This window comes from Orussus abietinus, unplaced genomic scaffold (genome assembly GCF_000612105.2).
Source record: "Orussus abietinus isolate OABI.00-Male unplaced genomic scaffold, Oabi_2.0 scaffold20, whole genome shotgun sequence".
Lineage (NCBI taxonomy): Eukaryota > Metazoa > Arthropoda > Insecta > Hymenoptera > Orussidae > Orussus > Orussus abietinus.
In genome coordinates this window covers 340,676-362,349 of record NW_019394282.1, presented here as the reverse complement: position 1 = coordinate 362,349, position 21,674 = coordinate 340,676, and the positions used below count along the sequence as shown (strand labels likewise).

The window sequence follows — 21,674 nt, the reverse complement described above, 5'->3', positions numbered from 1 at the left end:
TTACCGATAATGTGAAAATTCTTTAATAGCGTCGTTCTCCATTTGAAATTCTGTGACAACCCAAGCAGTTCTCTCGCCACATTATACTTGATTAACACAGTATATTAGCATCACAGTTTTATACAATTCAGCTGTTATCTGCAATTAATTTGGACAAAATTATAATTATGAAATTATACATAACCTAACTTTGTACATTCATTGATTATGTGTCTGTAAGTATATGCATACCGCCTTTCGCAGTTTATTATATTATCTCTAAACACATTCAATAATTTACGATTCGTAAAGATACACAAAAGTGAATAAAGCAAACATACAGAATTTAAACAAACTTCATTCAGAGAGGTTAGAAAACTTGTCGTATGTACGTATACACATCACATGTTAGGTTGGCTGATAAAAGAGAAATGAAATAAAGTCATTTCTTTACCCTTTTTTATTCTCACAGTAGATTGTAAATACTTTATATTTACGTTACGTTAATCCTCCATAACCTCACTTCGCTCGTAGATTCATTAATTGGTAGCGCCCAATCTCATAATACATAAATCAATTCATATCTAAAAAACTTGATTTAACCCACCGCTAACAGATTTGCATAATCTCAAAATCCTCGACTTCATTCATTCCATGTATTTTGAATTTGTTGTGACTCATAAGGATACATAAATCGGAAAACAAGGAGAGTTTCCATTGAACTTGAGCAGAACTTGATACACATTTGATGTATGTACATACATACACATTCTAAAAATACGTATGTATTTACGTACATTCATTTAATCTTATGACGGCAGAAACGGACTTTTTTGTTATGTTTCAAATTACCTTTTCGTTTATACAAACTATTTACATTCTGACGTAAATATCTGTCGTAGAAGTTAAGCTAGAAAATCAATTCACAGTCTACTTCTTTCCGGGTGTACATAACCTAAATTCACTCGCTCGATATTAATCAGTTATTATACTTTCTCTCTGTATAATTTATTTATACTTTATTTTCAAAAATACATGAATGCGTTTTAAATTCTTTACGATGCTCGTGTTATTTGTACTATTCTTGAATGCCTGAATGAATTAACAATCAATGAATTGGATTCACTTTGGGGGTTAGTTATATTGATTCGCAACGTTATACGTCGTATGATTTATTGCAAACGTCTCCACTTTCCTGTAAAATAATGCACAATTGGTTTTTGATTATTAGAATAACTCAGAGAGTATATACATTCACTTTTTACGGTAGTATAACTAATCCAGGCACACAAAGAGATACTTGTAACATTGTTTGTAACCTTCCGATCAGATAACATCATTGTTATTAAGTTAGTAAATACTAGGAACTATGTGTTGTGTAATTTTATGATGAATTCATTAATTTTCAGACATACAAAATCTGCTTAACTAAGAAACCAGATACAAGGGCTCTGTGGACAATACTTTTTATTATAGTTCCTGTAAATGAAACGTGCGTGTATTATGGAGGATTCAATTGACAATGTTCCTAATAAAGGTAATAATGTATTGTTTAAAACTATTGATTTGACTTGCAGTTTATTTAGAATAGCTGTGGCAATACAAACTTATTTCCATACACATAATCTTGTTCTTCCAAAAATATGGAACAATATATTTATAGAAATATACTTTTTACTAATGATATCGTAATAGATGCAGATCTTATTTTTATTAAAATATGTTTCTTTTTTTGCAGTATCTTGTTTCATGCATGACAGACCTATACAAGAGATAACATCAATAAATACAATTTCAATTAACAAGAATAATTCAAATGATTTGCTTCAGTTGGCAATGGAAATACAAAAAGTAAGTATAATCTATATCAACGAAAGCAAAATATTCTTTAAACACTTTATTATATATATTGATAATAAACTACTATCGAAAAAATGAAATAAACATATTACATATAGGCTGATAATTGTATCAAAGCAAATGCATGTAATAAGCTAAGTGTCATAGCAGAGCAAATGAGATTCCTACACAAACAAGCTCATGACATCTTATCCGAAGTGAAAGTCAATACAATATTACATCATGCTGCTTGTAACTTCATAAAACATCCAGGTCATATCTACCACTTGTACCAGAAAAGATCTGGGTCATTATACTTCTCCATGCTAAGTCCAGAGGTAAGTAACATATTACTTAATAATTTGGTATACCTTGTATTTAGCATTTACAAGAATACTTTTTTGTTGTAGGAATGGGGCAACTTTGTTACGTCACAAGTTTATAAGGGCTCTTTCAGATTAGAACATGACCATTCCTGGACTCCGTTAAATAATATTAAGAACAAGGACGATGAACAGTCTATGTTTGACAAACTTCTTAAATCAAATGACACGTCAGCAATTAATATGATATGTAAATAAATCTGTACATTGATAATTGTATTAATTTTTATGTGGTAATACCTGTAATCAAGCAACATTAAAAGTAATCAGTTTCTAAATGTAATTAAGAAGGATAAGTTAAGAATTAAATAATTTTTGAAAGATATATTTTAATGTTGGAGTTAAACACTACGTTTTCATTTTACCGTCAGCAATAAGCCTGAATACTAAAATGTTACATAATTTAACTACAATCAACATACTATGAGTTCATCATTGCAAAAAATATAACAATCTGGATATATGCCAAAAACTATTTTTTAACAGTTAAATATATTTTTAATCTAGTCTTACAATCTAAATAAATTCAGTATCTGCAATTTGCCTTTGAGTGTATCTAATAAGCATTATTCTGCGACTAGATTTGTTAATAACGAATTGAAGTAACTTCGTCTGATCGGGTCATTGCCATATTTACTGAAGAACTTGAAAGAATTTGGGAATAAAAGGATTAGTGTAGAGTACCACGTACGTTTTTTTAAATTGCTAATTACTTTTTAGCTCATTGCTGTCCATAAATATTGAAACAAACATGATGAACACACTTCGCTTTAATAGCTTCACTCATAGTAGAGCCTGTTAAGTGTTGAATTATTTCAAAATAAGTAACAAGGCTCTTGCTGAGAATGTATGTATGTATAACATACGTACAACGATCTATCACCTGAACGGGAAGTGTTCCCGTACAAGTTTGAATCAACTGATGAACATTCAACGTTTTTCAATACAATATGTACATAACTCAAGCTTTGATACTGAACTAGTGTAGGAAATAATCGTAAATAGTTAATGTAGACCACAATCACTGTTTGGTTCTGCGTAATGGCCGTCTGCGTCATGTAGTATTCACTCGATGAGCTGTAAAATATTACAACACATTTAATGATGTTTTAATTTAAAGGCAAGCGATTACGATATAATGATTATAATTAGATAAACCTACACTCCATTGGTATCCTAAGACGTTCGTCATCCTTTATGATACATTCGTGCGTCTGACCATGAAAGAGGTACTGTACAAACAACTGCTTATCCTCTCCGACGCATGGATCATAGAATCCTGGTAATTGGCTCTGTGGAATAATAATTTAATTTTTAAAAATTTATATAATTAAGCCAAGTGCTATTAAAACATAGTTAGAAGAAATTATTTACTTTTGAGGCATTATGAAGAATTAATTTTGAATCTTTTACGAGGCACTGTAATGGTACTGTCACATCTATCACTTCGTCTCTGTGTCCAGTAGAAGCATCGTCACCTGCAGATCGATCTTGAGGATAAACGACTCTTCCATATAACGCTTTAGTGATGACCAATCCTCCTTTAGATTCTTCCTCGGATCTATTTCTACTAAAGGTTGCTCTCATGAGACTGACGGCTGCCTTAGCATCCCTTTGTTTCTCCATCATTCTCGTTTTATTCACTTCCCTCTGTTTCTTCTTTTTCTTTTCCTCCTGTTCCTTTACAGCTGGGTCAATGACGAATTTTTTTATAATCGTCCACGTGAATAAAGGAACAACGGTTGCATAAAAAACGGGAGCGATAAGAACTTCTTCGCACAGATGAATTGGGAAACTGTAGATTTGGGATGCTCGAATTAATTTAATCCTTAAAGTAACTCCAGTTGGAACCCCAACACGCACAGCTGCGGATATTGAACTGTGTTGAGAAACTTTCTTTTGAGCACCATATTCAATAAAAGCTCCAAAAGAACCTGCCCTGTGGATCATACATTCACAAGAATCATTTAATAAATTATAGTACAAGTTAACACTGCCATTAGATTAATATTATTAAAAAATAATTTCTGTTAAACAGAAATCCGACAGTACTAACTTTACACATCCTCGTAATTTGAGTTCCTTCTCTTCCATTTTGTAGGTGTAACTAAGACTGACATATGAATGTACAAGACCTAGTTCAAGGGAAAAGGTAGTGCACGACTGATTAGTGTTTCTCACAACCATTGTACTCATCGCATTTTGTCCTCCTCCTCTGTATGTAAGGTATCCTATTGTATGTTTGTCCAATCTCTGTGCCAGGGCTATAAAATTTATATTCATTGTCATTTTACATCATAGTACTCTATGCAGTATTAAGACAGCACAACAAGACTTTTAAAACTTTCACAAATTGTTACACTCACTTCCTACAATATTAGGCCAATCCTCGTTCTTAAAATGTAGAACTACTGCACCGTTACAGAATAAATTTTTTGTAATGGTTCGGAACCCTTTTACAGAGAATGTTGGTCCATTACCAACGCCGACATCAAATTCAATGGAGCCCTTTGACGATATTAATCGTCTGGCAGAAAGATTAACAGTTCCTGAACCATTACCATTCTGTATACCCAATTGGCCAGACATTGTTATCGTGTCTTTCAAGGTTAAAGGTGCCTCGATAGATTGTGAAATCGATAAACCACTGACTTCGATGGAAGAAAACAATCCATCTCTAAGGGGAGACAAATACTTTTTAATGGTCTGTGTAATAAAACTAAACATTAAAAAAGAACATAGATACACACGGTGCTTCATAGTCCTCATCATATCGTGCAAACAAGTCTGTTGCATTGACGTTAACTGTGATAGTTCCTTTGGGATTAGTACGTTGTTGTAACCTTCTTTCTTGTCTTTCCATTGCTAGCTGTTCGTACTCCTCTCGAATCTCCTGCGGTGTCTTTGTACGCTGTACAATTTCCCATCCTTCCGTTTCCAACCCTTTCATTCCCACAGTATCATAGATTGCCCTTTGATGCGGATCACTTAAAACTAATTTTAAAAATCGATTCAAAATTATTGATGTTTATATCCCAGTAATTTTGTTCATAGGATTTTATTAATAATCCCTTAGTGAACATTAATTAAAAATTATGAACCAACCTTCATATGCTTTCTTAGTGCGATTAAATAAAACTTCTGCATCTTTCTTCAAATCAGGATTTGTATGTTTATCAGGATGATAAATTCTGCTAAGTTTGCGATAAGCATTATTAATTTCCTCAGGAGTCGCCTAGAAACATTTGCAAGTACATATAAGATCACATTTAATAATCATTAATTATTCAGCTTCAGCACCGATTTATAAATAATTGTTACACGTATTTACATGGCATGGAAATTATTTCTCAAGGAAAGTTAATATAATTATAATTGAAAGAACTACATGTATAAGTTAAAGCAATTAAGTTCATTGTACCAAATATATTTTTCTAACAGTCAATAACAGGATTCATTTCAAAGGAAATCAGTGAAAAGAATCTCAATGCGTGTACATGAAAGAAACCGCCACACGTAATATTCAAGACCTAAAAATTAGTATCGAAGGAAATAAGCGGATGTCGCGTTCCTTACGTCTCTAGAAACATTTAAAAACGTGTAGAAGTCCTCTTCAATTAAACCTTCTTGCTCCGTTTCGTCATCCATTTTACAACTTATGGGTTTCTTTAGACCGGGTTAAATTACTCAAATCAGAACGACAATTTCTCTGTAAAGGGCCACCGTTTTCTTAGGTTACGAAATTTCCTCCGTGGGCAAGCCGGCAAGAGATAGCGAAAGATTCGCCCGGCAGATAACGCCGCTTGATGCGACCCTTGCTGCGGCCTGCCTCGGCCAAAGTTTCCCTCGGCAAAGATAAAGATGAAGATAATAGTGCTAGGTTATATATTATGTCAAAGAATAAGACGTTACATAGAAGACCAGTTTTTTACTGGGCGCGCGGGCCGGCAAAGTTCAGCCTACAGATAGCACCACAGATACTTCATCACTTTTTGGGCGCGTACTCTAAAATTTGTCCAATAATGATTCCATTTTCGCCGCTAGACGTCGCCACCATGACAACATTAGTTCTATTTAAAATGAACTTGAGGGACAAGAAAAGACACGGGAAACTTAACGAACTTTATTCGTAACAACGACATAAGAAATTGAATTTAAGCTTTGCTTCTCTCGCGGTGAACTCCAAAAAATAAATGACTAATATTTATTACCAAAACCTGGCAACGTAAGTTCTTTTGAAACAACCGCCCACCTTCCGTAAATTGTGTAACTTTGTAGATGCCTAACATACGTTTAGCGAATAGAAGCGTTTACGCGAGACGCCACAGCTATGCGTTCATCACGTGACCCTCCACGTCTGAAAAAAACTGTTTCTGTTGAAATTCAAGTTAAACGAAATGTATGAATTTTAAGTAAAAATAGTGTCATTCACTGAAATTGAGTTAAGTGTGACTAAAATAATTATTCTCGCGTTTGCTTCTTCGTAGTAGACACTCGTGACGCTTTTTGAATTCATATCCATCCGTTCGCAATTTGAAATTCCCTCCCGGAAGAGTGGAGTCGAGGCGCGGCCTGATTGGTCGGCGAGTCTTGTTTAATCGATACTACGATCTCGAAACATTCTCGAATCGCGGTGCGGCGCGGTACGTAAGCAGTACGTAAGAGCGGTGTGTTTGTTTCCGTCTCGTGAATCGAAGCAGCCGAAGAATGACCCAGGAAGGCCAGTAAGTGCCAAAAAATTCACATAAACTCGATCTGTAATTTCCACGCGAACCCGTGAAACTCGTTGTTGCTTAAATATGCTGGAAATTACCATTCGCATCCGAGCGAAGAATCTTGTGCCACTCCGTGGCTTTCGAACTCCGCCATTTTGCAAAATGGTTTTATTGATTTAGCCGAACTTTCTAGAAAATCTGCCGAAAATCCCATCGCACCAACATGGTTTTAACGAAACTGGGCGGCCAAGCATGATTTCTGTATTCTTTTATCCTGCGAATGTCTAATTTTCGTGATTTCATTGAGCCGAGACTCGTGGTCGGACGACCGCGTTAGCGTGATCGATCACGCCGTAACGTGATAACTGTGCTCTTGTTTCTTATGATACTCCTTAGGCTTCCTTTGTCTGGTTTATCGCGTTCGATTTGGTGTCGACCAAAGTCTGATTGCGATCGATTTGTCAGTAGAACTGTATAAATTAAATAACAATTTTATGCGCCTTTCATTTCTGCGGCATGGTTTTACTTCCGTCCGTAATGACTCGCTGTTTTCGCATTGCTTAAACATTTCTTTCTAACCTTCAATTACGCTTCTGGACTGCTAATGTATTTTAACATTCATCCAATGATAATGTTTGCTGCATAGGTTATATTTCAAACGGGATTTAGAACTGTTCTATGCGGGGTCAATGGTCGTTGGTGCTTTACAAATCATGAAAAGCGTGCTTAGTTGTTGCGCGCGCATGAATTGACTATCTTTTTTCAAATTATCTTTCTTTCGCAGCAATTCCAGTTACATCCACTTTAAGATTTTCTTCGAAAACATCGGATGAATTGTAGTACCTTTAAAATTGTAATAAAAAGAGGACTGATATAAACGACGTTTGCTTGAATTGAAGTAAAGTACGAGAGTGGATTGAAAAATTTAGTCTAGACGTAATATAAAATGTGTACGATTCAGATTATAAACTTTTCAATCCACGCTTATAATCTAACGAGACTGATACAGATTTATGATTTAAACTTGCTTCCTGGCAGTTCGTTATAATTGTTTCAAGTCGATTCTCTTTCTTTTACGTCACTTGATTGATTGACCACGAACTGACCTAATTCGCCTGTAAGTTTTATAACTGAAGATTGACTTTGGACCTTATGCATACATTATTGCAAAAAAAAATAGAAATACATATTTCAAAGTTATGTATTCACTTACTTTTTTTAGGTTACATCCCCCACCCGTGATGTGGGCACAAAGGAACAGTATTTTGTTTGTTACAATTTGCTTAGAAGATTGTAAAGATCCTACGATTAAGGTGGAACCGGAAAAGATATACTTTAAAGGTATTGGTGGTACCGAACGTAAATTGCATGAAGTTACAATTAATCTGTACAAAGAGGTTGATCCAGAAAAGACAATTCAGAGTCCAAAGGGACGAAACATTGAATTAGTATTAACTAAAAAGGAAGAGGGTCCTTACTGGCCACGACTTACTAAGGAAAGTAAGAAGTTCCATTGGCTGAAGAGTGATTTCAACAAGTGGAAGGACGAAGATGACAGTGACGACGTCCCTTATTCTGAAGGCCGTGACTTTGAAGAGGTAACAAGATATTTCATTTGAATTACGTAGCGTGTGAAATATTTAGTCAAAATGGAATTGAAAAAGTACATTTTTATGTTCTTGTTACAGACTGTAATTAATCAAGAAATGTGGTAGAAGTTAGAATAATAAACTCCAGCTCCAGTTTTATTTATTGTTTTTTTCTTTTCTCCACTAACTGATGAAAAATATGGAACCAATACTTAACATTTTTAAACAGATTCTTAAACTTATTTATGACAAAATATTTTATTAAACAGTACATCATAATTGTTTTTAGATGATGAGACAAATGGGTGGCCTTGGTGGATCCGGAGACAGAAAACCAAACTTTGATGATCTAGACGATGTCGGAGACGACGCCGATGGTCCAGATAGTGATGACGAGGATCTGCCTGACCTGGAGTGAGGTGTCTTTGACTCTAAATCATTTTACTCCTCTCAAAATGAATCGCAACTTATCGTTGGCGCACGAAATCGCTATCTTACGTTAAGCCAGTGCTACTTGTATTTTGAATTGCGAAGCATGTTTGCAAGTTTGCAATGGCTGATGACGTAACTAGCAATTTAACAGATGAAGTGCGCTAAAGACTGTCCATCGACTAGCAAACACCAGAGGACAAACAGATAAACAGTAATGCAACTTTGAAGATTTCCAAACGATCCCCTTTAGTCGTTAGTTCATAAACTAAGTTATAATGGACAAGCTTTTTTAATGATGAATTGATTAAACGTGTAAAATAATAAGATAAAGTAATGAGAAAATACCAAAAGCGCTTTGAGAACTTGTTTAATATGGGAACAACCCAGAAACAAACTAAGTCCGTATGTAGTATCAAGTTGCACGAACTTACGTTCAAATATACCTTTAAGAATATATGAAATCTGTCAAGTTTCCCAAGTAACTCTGTTATATTACTTAACCAGCCTGTGTTCCCTGAAGGTGAGCTTTGTTTTCAGAAACAAAGGCTGCATGGCAAGCAAATATAAATTTATAAGAAAATTAGACTGCATTTGTCAATATTGTGTTATTTCAACATCGAATACATGATAGTTACAACAATTACAAAACTAACCGACAATACTAGAGGCACCTCTTAATGCTAAATATCCTGCGGTTATGTCCATCGGTAAGCTGCGAACTGTGGCAAATTCCTCTGCCGTGGCATAATATAACTTACTCTGTGGATCCGTGTACCTTGCCTAGAAATGTAAAATATCTCTTTGTACATGTGAAATTTATGTAACAAATCGAAAAAAAATTTTAAGTGTTAAATGAATTCAAATATTTACTGGTAATCCAGAAATGTCAGAATACTTCTTTGCTGGTTTGAAGCTAGGTGGAGCATTGATGGAGCTGTCTGATAATTGTAAATGGTAAGTATTTGATTTTGTAATAAAAGTTCCATCTGTTTTTATATTATAAGTAAAAGTTAAGTTCTTTTTTTAAACAATCTTACAGTGAATTACTTCAGGAGGCCAAGGTAGAGTACGTTCCTGTGCTAGTACTTGCTTGAGGGAACGCCATGTTCTTTTTTTCCCAGAACTGCTTATAGGGCGAAATTTTTTATGAAACGTGGGATTCTTAAATATAGGTTGAGGTTTTTTATTGGTCTCCACCACTTCCTCATTTACCATTCTTTAATTTTTTCTAGAAGTAAACATTTGTATTTAGCTCAAAATAACGGATTAACAGATATCGTTTTTAAGCCATTTGAAATCAATGAAGTTATTAAACACCCGACCAAGGTTATGTACACAGAAATTAATAAATATCTACAATAATGTTGCGTTTAAATTCTATTAGTGATCATTGCAAGGATTTTCTGGCGAGTACTGGAGTAAAAAACAATATTTTGGTATGAATAATTGATGGAATTCTTTACAGTAATTTTTTAATTGAAAAAGTCGGCTCATATCTGTAATATATTCTGTTTGAGAACCTCAATTGAATACAGGAAATACAGTGATTAAGATTAACAAACAAAAAATGATTCAGCAAAAAGCCGCTAACCTCGAAAATATGACGCGACTTGTCATCGGTAGTATCCAAGTCATAGGTTAGCTAAGTGAAGATATGCAACTTCTGTTACGCAAACGAACCTTCGAACTCAGAGTCCTCTTTAAAGTGTTTAAGAAGTATTTAACTGTACTCGAAGTTCTCTAACGGGTGTATCTACTGCCTACGAAATTTTATACCGACTGTTTCAGGATAATATTCATTATATTATTTATAACACGAAATATAACAATTTTTAATTATGTTCCGTTAATCACGATACCTTCAACAGTGGAACATGTATATTCACAAGTAGAGAACCTGCTCCGAAATGAGACCTTATAGTTGTGAAATTGTATTACTTGAAAATATTTATTGTTATGAAAAATGTTAAATATGGAAGATTTGACAGAAGAACGTAACACTGATGATGACTTGAATCATAGTACTGCCAGTAATGCTGGAGAAATTTCTCAGGAAGAAGCTGAGAATACAGTTCACGCCGATGAGGAGCAGAAAGAAAAACTACTTAAATTGCCAATTGGCAGAGTAAAGACAATTGTTAAAATGGATCCTGACGTTAGTTTAGTAAATCAGGAGGCTGTGTTTTTAATAACAAAGTCAACGGCAAGTGATACTTTAATTTAAATTGGCAAATGGAACTTGAAGTTAACCTCTTGTTAATTATTACTATTTCGTCTTTTGTTTATCTGATGTTTCTTTTTATTATAAAGGGGACATATGCAACTTGCTACATCCATCACTTTAGTTTTCAGAAATCTTACATGTGCTTCACAATAAAACACAAGTCTATTTCTGTTTTAGGAACTCTTCATAGATTCACTTGCGAAAGAAGCTTATAAATATACAGCGCAGACTAAGAAAAAAACTGTACAAAAACGAGATGTAGAAAACGCTATTGAGAACATCGATGCCCTTGTATTCTTGGAAGGAACGTTGGAGTAATACGTATGTTTATTTTTAACAGGGTGGTAAAAGAAAGTAAATAAAATGTTTTTTATAAGGCCTTTATTGTTTTACTGTTTTTACATTTCTAATCCGTTCTGTAACATCTAGGTTATTTTAATATTGCTCCAGTTTCGTCGATACGTTCGCCGATACGTTAGCAATATTTTATTACAAATTGTTTAAACTTTCCAAGGTACTTGTCAAATTATAAACTACACTTATCGGTACAAGGTAAGAAAAGTAAAGAGAATCATTACTATACCAACAGCATTTATGTTGACGACGCATGGTAGATCCTTATTATTTATAATTTGTATTGCAAATCTGATGTCCCAAATTTGTTGACATTCAAATAAAAATAATCTATCTCAGATGATTATTCAATTTCGCATTTTCTCAATTAATTTCTTCCATTTCCAGTACATTCAAATTGCAGTTCAAATTTGAATAAAGTGATTTGTAGAAGACATGTAAATATCTATTAATATCAATAGAGACAAAAAATTTGCATACAAATCTGTTTATTCAATGTACTTTTATTCAGTGAGTATTTTAGTATTTGAATCGTAATTTGTGAATTCAATTACACAAGAGATGTATTAATCAATAGATTTGACGGTAAAAGTGCTGCTGTAATATATTATTTGATAAATACTATATTAAGAAGAAAGTTGCACACTTGAAACTATAAGAGGAACGATAAGTTGAACAAGACCTGTTAGTAAAGTTTGCATTACTATCAGTGACATGTTTTATATCACTCTGCATATTTTTCCAACATGCGCATTATGTATGTGTATGCATACATAATTAGCACATTAAGCAATTCTTCTAAAACAAGGAGTTGACGTGTTTAAACACAAACCATTGAAGGAAATAAACACTAGCATTTCTTATGATTCATTGTAACCTTAAAATTTCATTCTAGAAATGAGCTGTACTTCTACCTACCATTTAATTCTTAAAGAACTAGGTATAATGCTTTTAACTGTATTTGTCATTTTTTTCAGTTTTGAAAGACACACGCATTATCGGATACAAAAATTTGGTAAAAAAATTGATGGACAAATAAATATGTATCTTGACATTCATTATGCATACACATTAAGTCTTCGTGGAATACTAGTTTTAATTATATCGCACATCTGCTTAGAACGAAAAAAAAAAAGAAAGATTTCTTTTCAATTTCATTAGGTGCAACATCATTGAAATAATTTGGCACCCGTTATTGTTGTACAATGGTAACGTTGTACATACACTAAAGGAAGGGATAAAGATCAGCAGTAGAGCATGTATATTAGTCAATAAGCATACAAGGTGCATCACTAAGAGATCAAAAAATCCCCACACAATTTCGTTCACTTCTTACGTTTAGCTTTGCGTCGTCGACTGTCATTCTTGAAGGAATTCTGATCTGTCGATGTAGCAGGGTTACCGGACTTACTCTGATTGTAAAGATTGTTCAAGAAGTCCTCAAAATCTGCTTCGCTGGACACAACACATATTGTTTAATTATTATTAGCGAACAAAATTAAAACAAAAATTATGTTAATCCAGGAAGTTATTTGTTAGACAAGTACATATTTACCTTGTGTTGGAGTTCGTCGGTTGACGTTTTTTACCAGTAGTGGAAGTCTGAGGGGGTGGTCGTTGACCCAACACGATTCTATACTGGACGCTATGAGTATTTGCCCTAAGATGTTTCAAGTTACCAGCTTGACATGCGGCCCAATCTGTTACATCATAGACTGCGCCTTCCATACAAGCATAATAGTGCCATAGAAAGCCCATTACGCGAGATTCTGCCCAAATATCGCCCTGTAACAATAACCATTTTTTAGTGACGTTTCCTCAAACACGTTTAACACGAAGCAATATTTAAAAGTTACCTCTTTTGCACTATGCCTTATTTTACACTGAGTACAAAATCGAGCAGCATAGCAAGGTCGTTGCGTTAGCACTCGTTTATGTCTCAAACCACAATTTGTGCACCTAATGGTGTTTGCAGCTTGCTCCATATTTCTATGCAGTTGAGATAATAAATCACTAAGCTCTCCCCAAGCTGCTTCAACCTGTCTTGTTTGATCGAATGCTTGTCTTCGCTCCTGAAAGTACCAGTATAATTAAATATAAACAGTAACAATGTCAGCTACTTCCTATCATACTTTCTTCCACCAATTTTTGCATAAATGATTTTCTTCAATATAAAATCCACTAAATATGAGTTATTAAGTATGCATACCGAATTTTATTACATGTCAATAATGAAATGTCTTAAAAAATTAGGACTTACAGGTTCTCCAATGATTTCAAAGGCATGTACGAGTATTTTAAATGCTTCCTCTGACCCTGATTGATGATTCTTATCGGGGTGCACAAGAAATGCTTGTTTTTTGTAATACTTTTTAATATCATCGTCTGAACACGTCGGTGTAACACCGAGTATACTGTACGGATCCTTCCCCTTACAGGCAAGTAGTCTCTTCATGGCTTCTTCTCGAGTGCTAGGCAATGCTATGTTACTTTCTAGGCTTCCGTGTATCCAATGTGTATTTTCTTTTTCGTCGGTTTTTGACTTCATTCTGTGCCAGAATGCAAATTTACTGTTTCCAAACCAACGATCCAGTCGTCTACCGATTGCACTTAAAAACCGAATTTTACAGAACATTCCCACTAGGTAGATCCAAGAGTATTTTAAGTAAAGGACTGTATGATACCAGATGCACTTTCCTCTGGAACAGCGAAAACCATTATTTATGACTTTGGTGCACAAGTACGCACCATATACAAAGATGAAATATTAATCAAGTATACAAGGAATACGTACAGTTGCACAATAAGATTTGCGCTCATTCCAACAACATCAGAGATTAAATGCAAGAGCCAAAAAAAGACCTTCAAACCAATTTTGCTCCACCGGTTGATGTACTTATTCAGGTTTTTACACAAATCCTTGACAGGTGACTCTCGGTTCTCTCTTTTACGATTTCTTTGTCCCTTTTTAATCTGTTGTGCCTTCTCCGCTTGGAAGCGCTTCAAACTCTTCTCTTTTGCAATCTTTTTATCCTCCTTACTGGCTTTGTTATTAGTCTGTTGATTCTTTTCTATTTTATCGGGTGATACGGTCTGACTGAAACTATTCATTGTATTCAAGTTATTATTTATCTGAATCGGACGTTTCTGAGTATTCCCGGTAGGCTTTGAATTACTGTTTGGGATCTTGGAATTATTCAAAGCCTCGTTCTTCTCTACCTTTTTCGGAATCTTAAATATCTTCTTCTCTTCAAATTGATCGGGTCTATCAAAGACGCCTAATTCATCGGACTCGATTTGCGTGTCAAGATTATCTAGGGATACCCAGCGTCGTGAAAGATTTGAATTATTCTTTTCCAAGGTCTTCTTCAAAATTTGTAACTTAGGTGAGCCGTGATCATCGCTGCCGGATGAGTTTTGTCTTTTCAATAAGGCAGGCTTACTTTTATTTTTAGAATTCTTACTGGCAACCTTTTTTGTCGTAAGTTCAGCCTTCGGTTTCACAGTGGGAAAAGTTAACGGCGCTGGAGGTGTAGGTGCAGATTTTGTCAAAACATCAGAATACGATGGTCTCATGGGCTTAACCTCTGCTACCATCCTCGGTTTCTTTTGATGAGTATCAGGAATACTTCTTGGTAATTCTTCGATTTCCTTCATTTCTGAATTAGTCTGTGGTACAGGAGTCACGTTTGGGGAACCGCCAAAGGGACTGTAAGTCCCTGACTGATTTGGTACCCAATTTCCAACAAGATTATCGATCAGTTGCTTCCCATTTGAATTTTGTGTTGGAAAATTTGAAGAGGTGGGCCCTTGCTGTTCATTAAATAGACCATATTGTCGGTCTATGAGGCCCCGATTAGAATAAGATGCTAAGCTGTTGAGCTGACACTGTTCTGCCATAATTTGCGAAGCATTCCCATAAATTACATTAATATAATTGCCACCTCCGACATCGATAGTTCCAATCAAGTCATTGTTTTCGTTTATTCCTAAATGATTCACAGGTTGTGGTGGAAAATAAACAGAATCTGTTGGAGTAGAGTCGTATGTCGACATGTCCTGCATGTATAAAGATGATGCCATTGGATTCATCGATTGCATAGTAGGTGTGCTTGAGTGGGTTTGCTGGTTGGTCATGTATTGTCTCATTTGTTCAGAAGAATAATCTCCCCAGTTACGAGGTGATGTTTGTTGAGGCGGTACGCCAAACTGTACATAGTGACCGGTAGAGCTTTCTAAATCCGCAGTCATTGCTTCGATAATCTTATCTAAGGACATGCGTTTAAATCCAGGAGGAGAATTCTGTTGTTCTGCCATTTTGTTCCTATGTTCTAAAATAAAATCACAAACTGTAATACGAAAATTATGTTAGCATTCCCATGCTTACTCAATTGCTTATGCTATTGGTAGATAAATATTTATTCACAGAAATTGCAATTAATCTTTTCAGTTCCACAGGAATTAAAATACTATCAAAAAACTGCCATAGCGTATGCACGAGAAAAGACAACAGTCATTAAAAATATCAGTCATCAACATGATTACGAATTATACCTTTCATCGTAATGTCAACAAATATACATTAAGAAGTAGTACAACTTCACAAAATAAATGCATTGATATAGAAAATCTCCAATATACTACACTCTACACTTGATAAATAAAAAACCTAACCAAATAAATGCATTAACTTCCAATGATAAACATACACAAATTTAGAGACAAAACTACACGACATATCTAGAAAATAAAGTCACTAACTAACAGAATAATGTAAAAAGGATGGTTCTAAGCCTTTAGACAATTGTTACGGCCTTGTGCAATGTAAAGCAATCTAAGAAACTATTGACATCATGCAAAGCTACATTGTATTGCTTACATTCTTCAAAAAATTTGCCAAGCTAGGCACTTCCTTATGCCAGGCGTGGAAACACTGCACGCTTAATTAATCACATTCGAAGGAACTGTTCTCATATCAGTTGAAAAATGCACAGTTTACTTAAGGAACCATGTGGTTATCACAATGTTAGCCATCGTTCATATTCGTTTCTCGAAGAAAATCGCAGGAATAGGTCTAAGGAAATACTTTCCAAAGTCTTGCCTTTCCCACTGGTCGTTGCCCTTTATAATAATCGTTCAGCTCTGATAAAATGATCAACTTAACGTAACAGTAAACCAGAGATTTTTTCCTGCACCGTTGTGTAATTCGGTATAAATCGGCCTTTATGTAAGTCTTCTTGGTAAGTATTATTCGGTTAGTAAAGTCGTACGAAGCCTAAGGCATGTATCGCACGGCCTGACTTCGTATACGGATTAATTGCATTGACAGTTTTACAATCGAGCGATATTACATTTCATCCGTGTCCAACTGCCAAGAGATATGAAAATGTTACAAGATTAGCGTAGTCCGTTTCAACATTCTCGGCGTGCTTCTCCGTACCCTTTTCACTTGCTGCTGACCAATCAGACGGCCGAATTTGGGTTTCGATTAAATTCTAATGCCGAGTTCTCATGAGACGGTTCTTGGACAAAGATGAGTCATTACCTAATTACTATTGTTGGGGAATCTCACGGCTGCACCTTGAAGCCGATCCATACCTGGTAGAATAGACTAGAAGACTGTATTCAGAAATTCTCACTTCCGCCTAAGGCCTGATTCAGATCGAGACAGACAAGCAGCAAGCGGCAACGAATTATAATATTGGATTTGTTGAAGCGATAGAAGGACCGAGAAAATTCGCTTCGCTCATTGGTTGTGACTTGTCGCTTTCCTTTTGAATCCGGCTTAAAGGAATCGAATACAAAATGGCGTCATCTCATTGGACGCATTATTCCCTAGTTAGTAGCCAATAGGAAAACGTCTTTATCGGGAAGGTAGATACGTTAACGGAAAACGTGACGTCATGGCAAATTAAAAACTAATCTTTTACATGCTTACGCAGCTAATTATTAGATTACATTTGGTAATTAAAATAGAACAAATTGAAATGAACTTTTTAAACGCACATGTTACTAATAATATGAATACGTAGTTTTCACTTATTTCATCTTAATAATTTATATGTACAGTATTTCGCGTGAAATTCTACTGAGTTTTCTGATTTATGTAAATGCCTTTCAATAATTTTGTACTGCAGGTCACTTTTCAATTTAATTATTACGCAAGATATATCGGAAATAGCCAATCGGATCTAGTTGTGCGAAAATAAAGGAATTGGAAGATTAACAACGATAGTTACATTTAAATCAGCAATGTATTTTAATTTCAAATGTTAAGAATTTATTACTTGCTTTTAGCATAGTAAATTAGTTATATTCGATTCCAAAACACGTAAACACATTATACTTTACACTAAAAAATAACAATAGCTGATTTATATTTAATAATGACTCCTAACTTATAGGTATTAAAGACAAATATGTTCTTAACAGATCTAGTCCATATGCAAATATTTATTTCTTTACTAAGATGGTTTATTTGTAACTATTCAAACATTGAAAAAAATAATTGATACAATACATTTAACTTATAGTCTCTCTACATACATTAAGAACGTTAAAATACTAGTGTTTTAATAAATTATACCATAGGCATTGCTGTAGCAAATACTGTATAAATGAAGAAATAGTAATTCTTTTTATTTGAAATGCTGTACAGGCACATAGTTTGAACAGAACTAGAAATGTGACAGAGTCAAATCTATTCTTTGCTCGGCGTGTTCAGTTTACACAGTATTTACGGTGTTCACACTTGAATTATTATACATTATTAATGTACAACTACTATTAGTAGTAACAAATAACAGCTTTGTTGTAATTCTTTTTGTGCTCAGACCTACAAATATTGTAGACCTATTCCAAATTGAAACTGCTGAAGTAGATCGCTTCTAAGGAACATTAATGGTATTACTATGTTTAACTCGACTCTTGCGACATTGCCAAGCTTCATTACAAGACCTCCACCAGCAGAACAGCGAACATTGTCACTAAAAATTTTGAAATTTTCCCTGTAATCACCGCCTGAAATGTGAATGAATTAGTAGATTTAAAACCGTTTGACTAACATCTTTTGTTAACAACAATAATTCATTAAGTCTTACTGACCAAATTTTAAAGCTGCATTTGTTAAATTGCCGCCATTAACGAAACCGTGTAGTCTGAACAGGTTCATGAAGGAATTATGATTTCTGTTAAATGGTAATGGAGTGTAGAGATGAAGTGCCATTGCCCAGTAGATATCTCCACCCAAAGAATTTCCATCATGTCGAGGACCGCAGCCTCTCATCTCAAAGCCTCTAAGATTCAATGGTCCCCCCAAAAAGAACTGATCAGAAATACTGATTTGCATATCATTGCTAATACCACGTAGTAAACCTGATTGTACTCCGAGTTGGATAGTCTGAAAATTGTGAGAAAGATAGAAAATGTTTGATAATACGTGCATATTGTACATAGATGGATCATTGGCAACTGCATTTAAATTCATTAAACAAACTTTTATACTCAAAGATAAAAACAATTACATTATAAAAATGAATGCACTGGTTGGATCAAATATGCCATATGTAAATATATAATCTTATAAATTTAAGATTTAAGAGCTGAAAATTTTATGCCAACAATTAATTTTTATATTAAATGTACAGTACTTACAAAGTAATCGAACAACGTCCAATTATTTTGCATAATGAGTTCGTTTTTTACGAATCCAATATTTCCCCCAAGACCAGCAACTTCTGTGGTGAATTGCAAGAGAGAACCAACAGTTGGAAATATGGATTCATCTCTTCTATCAAGCGATAAGATGTGTCTTAGGGCAGATTTTAAATTCGGACCGCACTGCTCCCGAACTCTAAATGATGCTTGCTTGTAAGCAGAAATTTCTCTATAAGCTGCTTCATACTGGAAATTATGTTTTGAACCTGACAGTTCTTCTGAATTAACAGTCATGTCCAATAAAAATCCGTTTTCAGTTAGCTTGTAACCAGACCATGGAAAATCGCTTGTACTATTAAATATACTTGCTGTCAATCTGTAATAAGATACATAAACATCTTTATTACAACAGGAATTCCTCGCAAAATCTGATTTATTCAAGTCAAGAAATCTGCAAGATGACAACTGAAGTGCAAACTTATATTTTACAAGTATAAAGAAGTAAACTTACACTTTATGTATCCAACTGTCGACAAATGGTTTCACAACTGAAATATTAACGTTAGTAGAACTTTTGCTTCCATACGAATACTCCATTTGCACTCTTTCACCCCGTCCAAATATATTTGGTGCCCTTGCACCGATTATAAGGGATCCTTCATTATTACCAACCATAGTGTTTACACCACCCATTAATCGCTTCATTTCCTTTACTGTAAAAGTTACCTAAATTTAAACAGAATCAATTGTATTGCACTATTATGTATCTGTAAAATTAAGTTAATTTAATCTTTACAGTAGAATACTTTTGTTGCAGCGACGTACTTCCACTCCATCTGGTGTGGCACCCGGTCCTTCACTGGTATCAATGAAAACCCCGACATCGGTGAAGCATCCTAAAGCTTCTAGCTTTCCTTGAACTTTATGCGCCCGTATGATCACATCTTGAAAATCGTGGGCTTTGAATAATTCCGATACTTGAGCTTCTATTATATCATCTTTCGTTCTCCTTAAACCATCTATGTGAATTTTATCTACTCGAGCCTGTACAATATTTGATTGCTAAGTAATAACATTCTAAAACTTTGTTATATCTATGAAATTTAGAATATGTACAAACTTCATATGAAAACAATACCTTCAGTTTTTGCAAATGTATAGCTTTTGTTCTTCTAGGTGGAGGTTGGTCCATCAGGGCAGAATCCTGATAGTTATTAAAATGAGATGACTAAAACAAAATCTCTAATTAAACAAATAGGATATAGTCACTAGTTCAAGATATTAAACTTTAACAGAAATGTACTTAATAATTAAATAACAAATATGGCCAAATTTAATGACTTACTAGATCAGAGTCTTTTAATCCATCATTCTTCTTTCTTGCTATCGAATCATCCAATGGTGATCGGATATCTTTGGGTATACTAGCTGGCTCCTACCGGTAAAAAAAGAAATATTTTAATGTCTCAACGTTCAAAATTAACAACAATATATTACACCGAATATTACATCCCATTCTCTAGTGACCTCAACTTTTTAATTTCAACACATACTTAAAACAAATTTGGCATCTTAATTTAAGATTGTACTCCCTGTAACTTTATATTGACTTATTGAATTTATATTTACATCTAATTAATTTTTCTTCATTGGACCTGAAATACAACCAATAAACGTACGATTACATCTTGGAGTATTTTCCTTAGATACACACATTCTATCATACACTGTAAAATAAATCCTTCGAAATCATTTATTTTTAATAACTTTGTAGCCTACTAGATCCCTGATACAAATTAACTGACCCTATAGTGAAACATTGGAACAGGTCTCAGAGTTAATGTGAATGAAACTCACAGAAATCTGCAAGAAATAATTAATCATTTTCGGGCTGATGACAAGCAAGCTAGGAGACCTACATCAAAGCTTTCGTGTCAATGGAAATTCTTATGAACGGTGCGACACGTTGGTGCCAAAATAGGCATGAGGTTATACCTCTCGATTTAAAATGATATACCTTCGCGTGAACGGTTCCCATCGTTTGGCCGAGATCTCTTCTGTATTTCTACCTTTCTCGATCAGGCTGTCATACCGAATTTTCCAGGATAGAATTTCTTCGTGTAACTATCATAGCTAATACAATTTCGAAGTTTTAAGTCAAATGTGAGTCGAACAAGCGAGGATGGAGTCACGCAGGAACGCGATTGCATTACGGCGTCGATGCTGCCATCTGGAGGGACTTTTTCTAGTGACTCGTTTATCATTCAATTTTCACCCTCAATATGATTCATATACAGAAATAAAAAACAAATTACCTTGGGGTTTAATTATAAGTTACGGAAATTTCTCTTTGAAAAATACGTTAAATATACACACTCATTAAATGTCTCTTAATTACTTATTACATGCACAACGTTCTGAAGTAGGCATATCTAAAACAAACGACCGCTTTCAGCAATTGTTTTCAGTATACTTTTCATTACTATGTTGTATATACTTTAAA

The 21,674-nt window shown here is 34.5% G+C and overlaps 7 protein-coding genes across 18 annotated transcripts; 3 read left to right on the top strand and 4 right to left on the bottom strand.

The window, feature by feature from the left end:
• Nucleotides 1–106: 106 nt before the first annotated feature.
• LOC105694532 (uncharacterized protein C1orf50 homolog) lies at nucleotides 107–2,415 on the top strand. 5 transcript variants are annotated; one of them, XM_012415292.2, is made up of 5 exons: nucleotides 107–215; nucleotides 1,389–1,516; nucleotides 1,718–1,830; nucleotides 1,938–2,156; nucleotides 2,229–2,415. In XM_012415292.2, exons 2-5 carry the CDS (start codon nucleotides 1,465–1,467, stop codon nucleotides 2,397–2,399), a joined length of 555 nt encoding a protein of 184 aa, XP_012270715.1. In that variant the 5' UTR covers nucleotides 107–215; nucleotides 1,389–1,464; the 3' UTR covers nucleotides 2,400–2,415. The 5 variants fall into 5 exon arrangements, with proteins under 5 accessions (XP_012270715.1, XP_012270714.1, XP_012270712.1 ...); XM_012415291.2 differs by lacking the exon at nucleotides 107–215 and adding an exon at nucleotides 671–760; XM_012415289.2 differs by lacking the exon at nucleotides 107–215 and adding an exon at nucleotides 764–864.
• Nucleotides 2,416–2,622: 207 nt separating this feature from the next.
• On the bottom strand, nucleotides 2,623–6,081 carry LOC105694531 (dnaJ homolog subfamily C member 11). The gene is made up of 8 exons (XM_012415288.1): nucleotides 5,778–6,081; nucleotides 5,307–5,436; nucleotides 4,952–5,195; nucleotides 4,568–4,878; nucleotides 4,258–4,465; nucleotides 3,576–4,140; nucleotides 3,364–3,493; nucleotides 2,623–3,278 (listed from the first exon to the last, which is right to left on the bottom strand). The coding sequence occupies exons 1-8, from the start codon at nucleotides 5,847–5,849 to the stop codon at nucleotides 3,256–3,258; spliced, it is 1,683 nt and encodes a 560-aa protein (XP_012270711.1). The 5' UTR covers nucleotides 5,850–6,081; the 3' UTR covers nucleotides 2,623–3,255.
• A 749-nt stretch (nucleotides 6,082–6,830) lies between these two features.
• LOC105694533 (prostaglandin E synthase 3) lies at nucleotides 6,831–9,419 on the top strand. 2 transcript variants are annotated; one of them, XM_012415295.1, is made up of 3 exons: nucleotides 6,831–6,925; nucleotides 8,139–8,514; nucleotides 8,795–9,419. In XM_012415295.1, exons 1-3 carry the CDS (start codon nucleotides 6,909–6,911, stop codon nucleotides 8,921–8,923), a joined length of 522 nt encoding a protein of 173 aa, XP_012270718.1. In that variant the 5' UTR covers nucleotides 6,831–6,908; the 3' UTR covers nucleotides 8,924–9,419. The 2 variants fall into 2 exon arrangements, with proteins under 2 accessions (XP_012270718.1, XP_012270719.1); XM_012415296.2 differs by lacking the exon at nucleotides 6,831–6,925 and adding an exon at nucleotides 7,266–8,033.
• A 108-nt stretch (nucleotides 9,420–9,527) lies between these two features.
• LOC105694535 (INO80 complex subunit C) lies at nucleotides 9,528–10,589 on the bottom strand. 4 transcript variants are annotated; one of them, XM_012415298.1, is made up of 4 exons: nucleotides 10,529–10,589; nucleotides 9,975–10,165; nucleotides 9,808–9,875; nucleotides 9,528–9,717 (listed from the first exon to the last, which is right to left on the bottom strand). In XM_012415298.1, exons 2-4 carry the CDS (start codon nucleotides 10,150–10,152, stop codon nucleotides 9,586–9,588), a joined length of 378 nt encoding a protein of 125 aa, XP_012270721.1. In that variant the 5' UTR covers nucleotides 10,153–10,165; nucleotides 10,529–10,589; the 3' UTR covers nucleotides 9,528–9,585. The 4 variants fall into 4 exon arrangements, with proteins under 4 accessions (XP_012270721.1, XP_012270724.1, XP_012270722.1 ...); XM_012415301.1 differs by lacking the exon at nucleotides 10,529–10,589 and adding an exon at nucleotides 10,458–10,522; XM_012415299.1 differs by lacking the exon at nucleotides 10,529–10,589 and adding an exon at nucleotides 10,401–10,515.
• A 69-nt stretch (nucleotides 10,590–10,658) lies between these two features.
• On the top strand, nucleotides 10,659–12,662 carry LOC105694622 (DNA polymerase epsilon subunit 4). 2 transcript variants are annotated; one of them, XM_012415480.2, is made up of 3 exons: nucleotides 10,659–11,140; nucleotides 11,339–11,515; nucleotides 11,591–12,662. In XM_012415480.2, exons 1-2 carry the CDS (start codon nucleotides 10,901–10,903, stop codon nucleotides 11,477–11,479), a joined length of 381 nt encoding a protein of 126 aa, XP_012270903.1. In that variant the 5' UTR covers nucleotides 10,659–10,900; the 3' UTR covers nucleotides 11,480–11,515; nucleotides 11,591–12,662. The 2 variants fall into 2 exon arrangements, with proteins under 2 accessions (XP_012270903.1, XP_012270902.1); XM_012415479.2 differs by lacking the exon at nucleotides 11,591–12,662 and having other exon boundaries at nucleotides 11,339–11,540.
• Nucleotides 12,663–12,759: 97 nt separating this feature from the next.
• On the bottom strand, nucleotides 12,760–16,957 carry LOC105694621 (dnaJ homolog dnj-5). Of its 3 annotated transcripts, none has more exons than XM_012415477.2 (6): nucleotides 16,395–16,957; nucleotides 14,310–15,864; nucleotides 13,776–14,214; nucleotides 13,372–13,587; nucleotides 13,071–13,300; nucleotides 12,760–12,970 (listed from the first exon to the last, which is right to left on the bottom strand). In XM_012415477.2, the coding sequence occupies exons 2-6, from the start codon at nucleotides 15,830–15,832 to the stop codon at nucleotides 12,841–12,843; spliced, it is 2,538 nt and encodes an 845-aa protein (XP_012270900.1). In that variant the 5' UTR covers nucleotides 15,833–15,864; nucleotides 16,395–16,957; the 3' UTR covers nucleotides 12,760–12,840. The 3 variants fall into 3 exon arrangements, with proteins under 3 accessions (XP_012270900.1, XP_012270899.1, XP_012270898.1); XM_012415476.2 differs by having other exon boundaries at nucleotides 14,310–15,846; XM_012415475.2 differs by lacking the exon at nucleotides 16,395–16,957 and adding an exon at nucleotides 16,070–16,349 and having other exon boundaries at nucleotides 14,310–15,846.
• A 1,172-nt stretch (nucleotides 16,958–18,129) lies between these two features.
• On the bottom strand, nucleotides 18,130–21,388 carry LOC105694464 (sorting and assembly machinery component 50 homolog B). The gene is made up of 8 exons (XM_012415152.2): nucleotides 21,189–21,388; nucleotides 20,517–20,606; nucleotides 20,310–20,399; nucleotides 19,997–20,215; nucleotides 19,683–19,897; nucleotides 19,169–19,547; nucleotides 18,620–18,914; nucleotides 18,130–18,535 (listed from the first exon to the last, which is right to left on the bottom strand). The coding sequence occupies exons 1-8, from the start codon at nucleotides 21,207–21,209 to the stop codon at nucleotides 18,351–18,353; spliced, it is 1,494 nt and encodes a 497-aa protein (XP_012270575.1). The 5' UTR covers nucleotides 21,210–21,388; the 3' UTR covers nucleotides 18,130–18,350.
• Nucleotides 21,389–21,674: the final 286 nt, after the last annotated feature.

Bases quoted from the DNA above. Each gene is read 5' to 3' on its own strand.
- LOC105694532 (XM_012415292.2), top strand. From the start codon at position 1,465: ATGAAACGTGCGTGTATTATGGAGGATTCAATTGACAATGTTCCTAAT. The intron at 1,831-1,937 runs GTAAGTATAATC...TATTACATATAG, and splicing joins TGGCAATGGAAATACAAAAA to GCTGATAATTGTATCAAAGC. The intron at 2,157-2,228 runs GTAAGTAACATA...TTTTTGTTGTAG, and splicing joins TCTCCATGCTAAGTCCAGAG to GAATGGGGCAACTTTGTTAC.
- LOC105694531 (XM_012415288.1), bottom strand. From the start codon at position 5,849: ATGGATGACGAAACGGAGCAAGAAGGTTTAATTGAAGAGGACTTCTAC. The intron at 3,494-3,575 runs GTAAATAATTTC...ATTATTCCACAG, and splicing joins TTCTTCATAATGCCTCAAAA to AGCCAATTACCAGGATTCTA. The intron at 3,279-3,363 runs GTAGGTTTATCT...AATATTTTACAG, and splicing joins TCTTAGGATACCAATGGAGT to CTCATCGAGTGAATACTACA.
- LOC105694533 (XM_012415295.1), top strand. The intron at 8,515-8,794 runs GTAACAAGATAT...AATTGTTTTTAG, and splicing joins AAGGCCGTGACTTTGAAGAG to ATGATGAGACAAATGGGTGG.
- LOC105694535 (XM_012415298.1), bottom strand. From the start codon at position 10,152: ATGGTAAATGAGGAAGTGGTGGAGACCAATAAAAAACCTCAACCTATA. The intron at 9,876-9,974 runs GTAAGATTGTTT...TACAATTATCAG, and splicing joins GCCTCCTGAAGTAATTCACT to ACAGCTCCATCAATGCTCCA. The intron at 9,718-9,807 runs GTAAATATTTGA...TTACATTTCTAG, and splicing joins CTGACATTTCTGGATTACCA to GCAAGGTACACGGATCCACA.
- LOC105694622 (XM_012415480.2), top strand. From the start codon at position 10,901: ATGTTAAATATGGAAGATTTGACAGAAGAACGTAACACTGATGATGAC. The intron at 11,141-11,338 runs GCAAGTGATACT...TTTCTGTTTTAG, and splicing joins TTTTAATAACAAAGTCAACG to GAACTCTTCATAGATTCACT.
- LOC105694621 (XM_012415475.2), bottom strand. The intron at 14,215-14,309 runs GTACGTATTCCT...TCGCTGTTCCAG, and splicing joins GCAAATCTTATTGTGCAACT to AGGAAAGTGCATCTGGTATC. The intron at 13,301-13,371 runs GTAACTTTTAAA...TTATTGTTACAG, and splicing joins TAAGGCATAGTGCAAAAGAG to GGCGATATTTGGGCAGAATC.
- LOC105694464 (XM_012415152.2), bottom strand. From the start codon at position 21,209: ATGGGAACCGTTCACGCGAAG. The intron at 19,898-19,996 runs GTACGTCGCTGC...GTTTAAATTTAG, and splicing joins CCACACCAGATGGAGTGGAA to GTAACTTTTACAGTAAAGGA. The intron at 18,915-19,168 runs GTAAGTACTGTA...CACAATTTTCAG, and splicing joins GGACGTTGTTCGATTACTTT to ACTATCCAACTCGGAGTACA.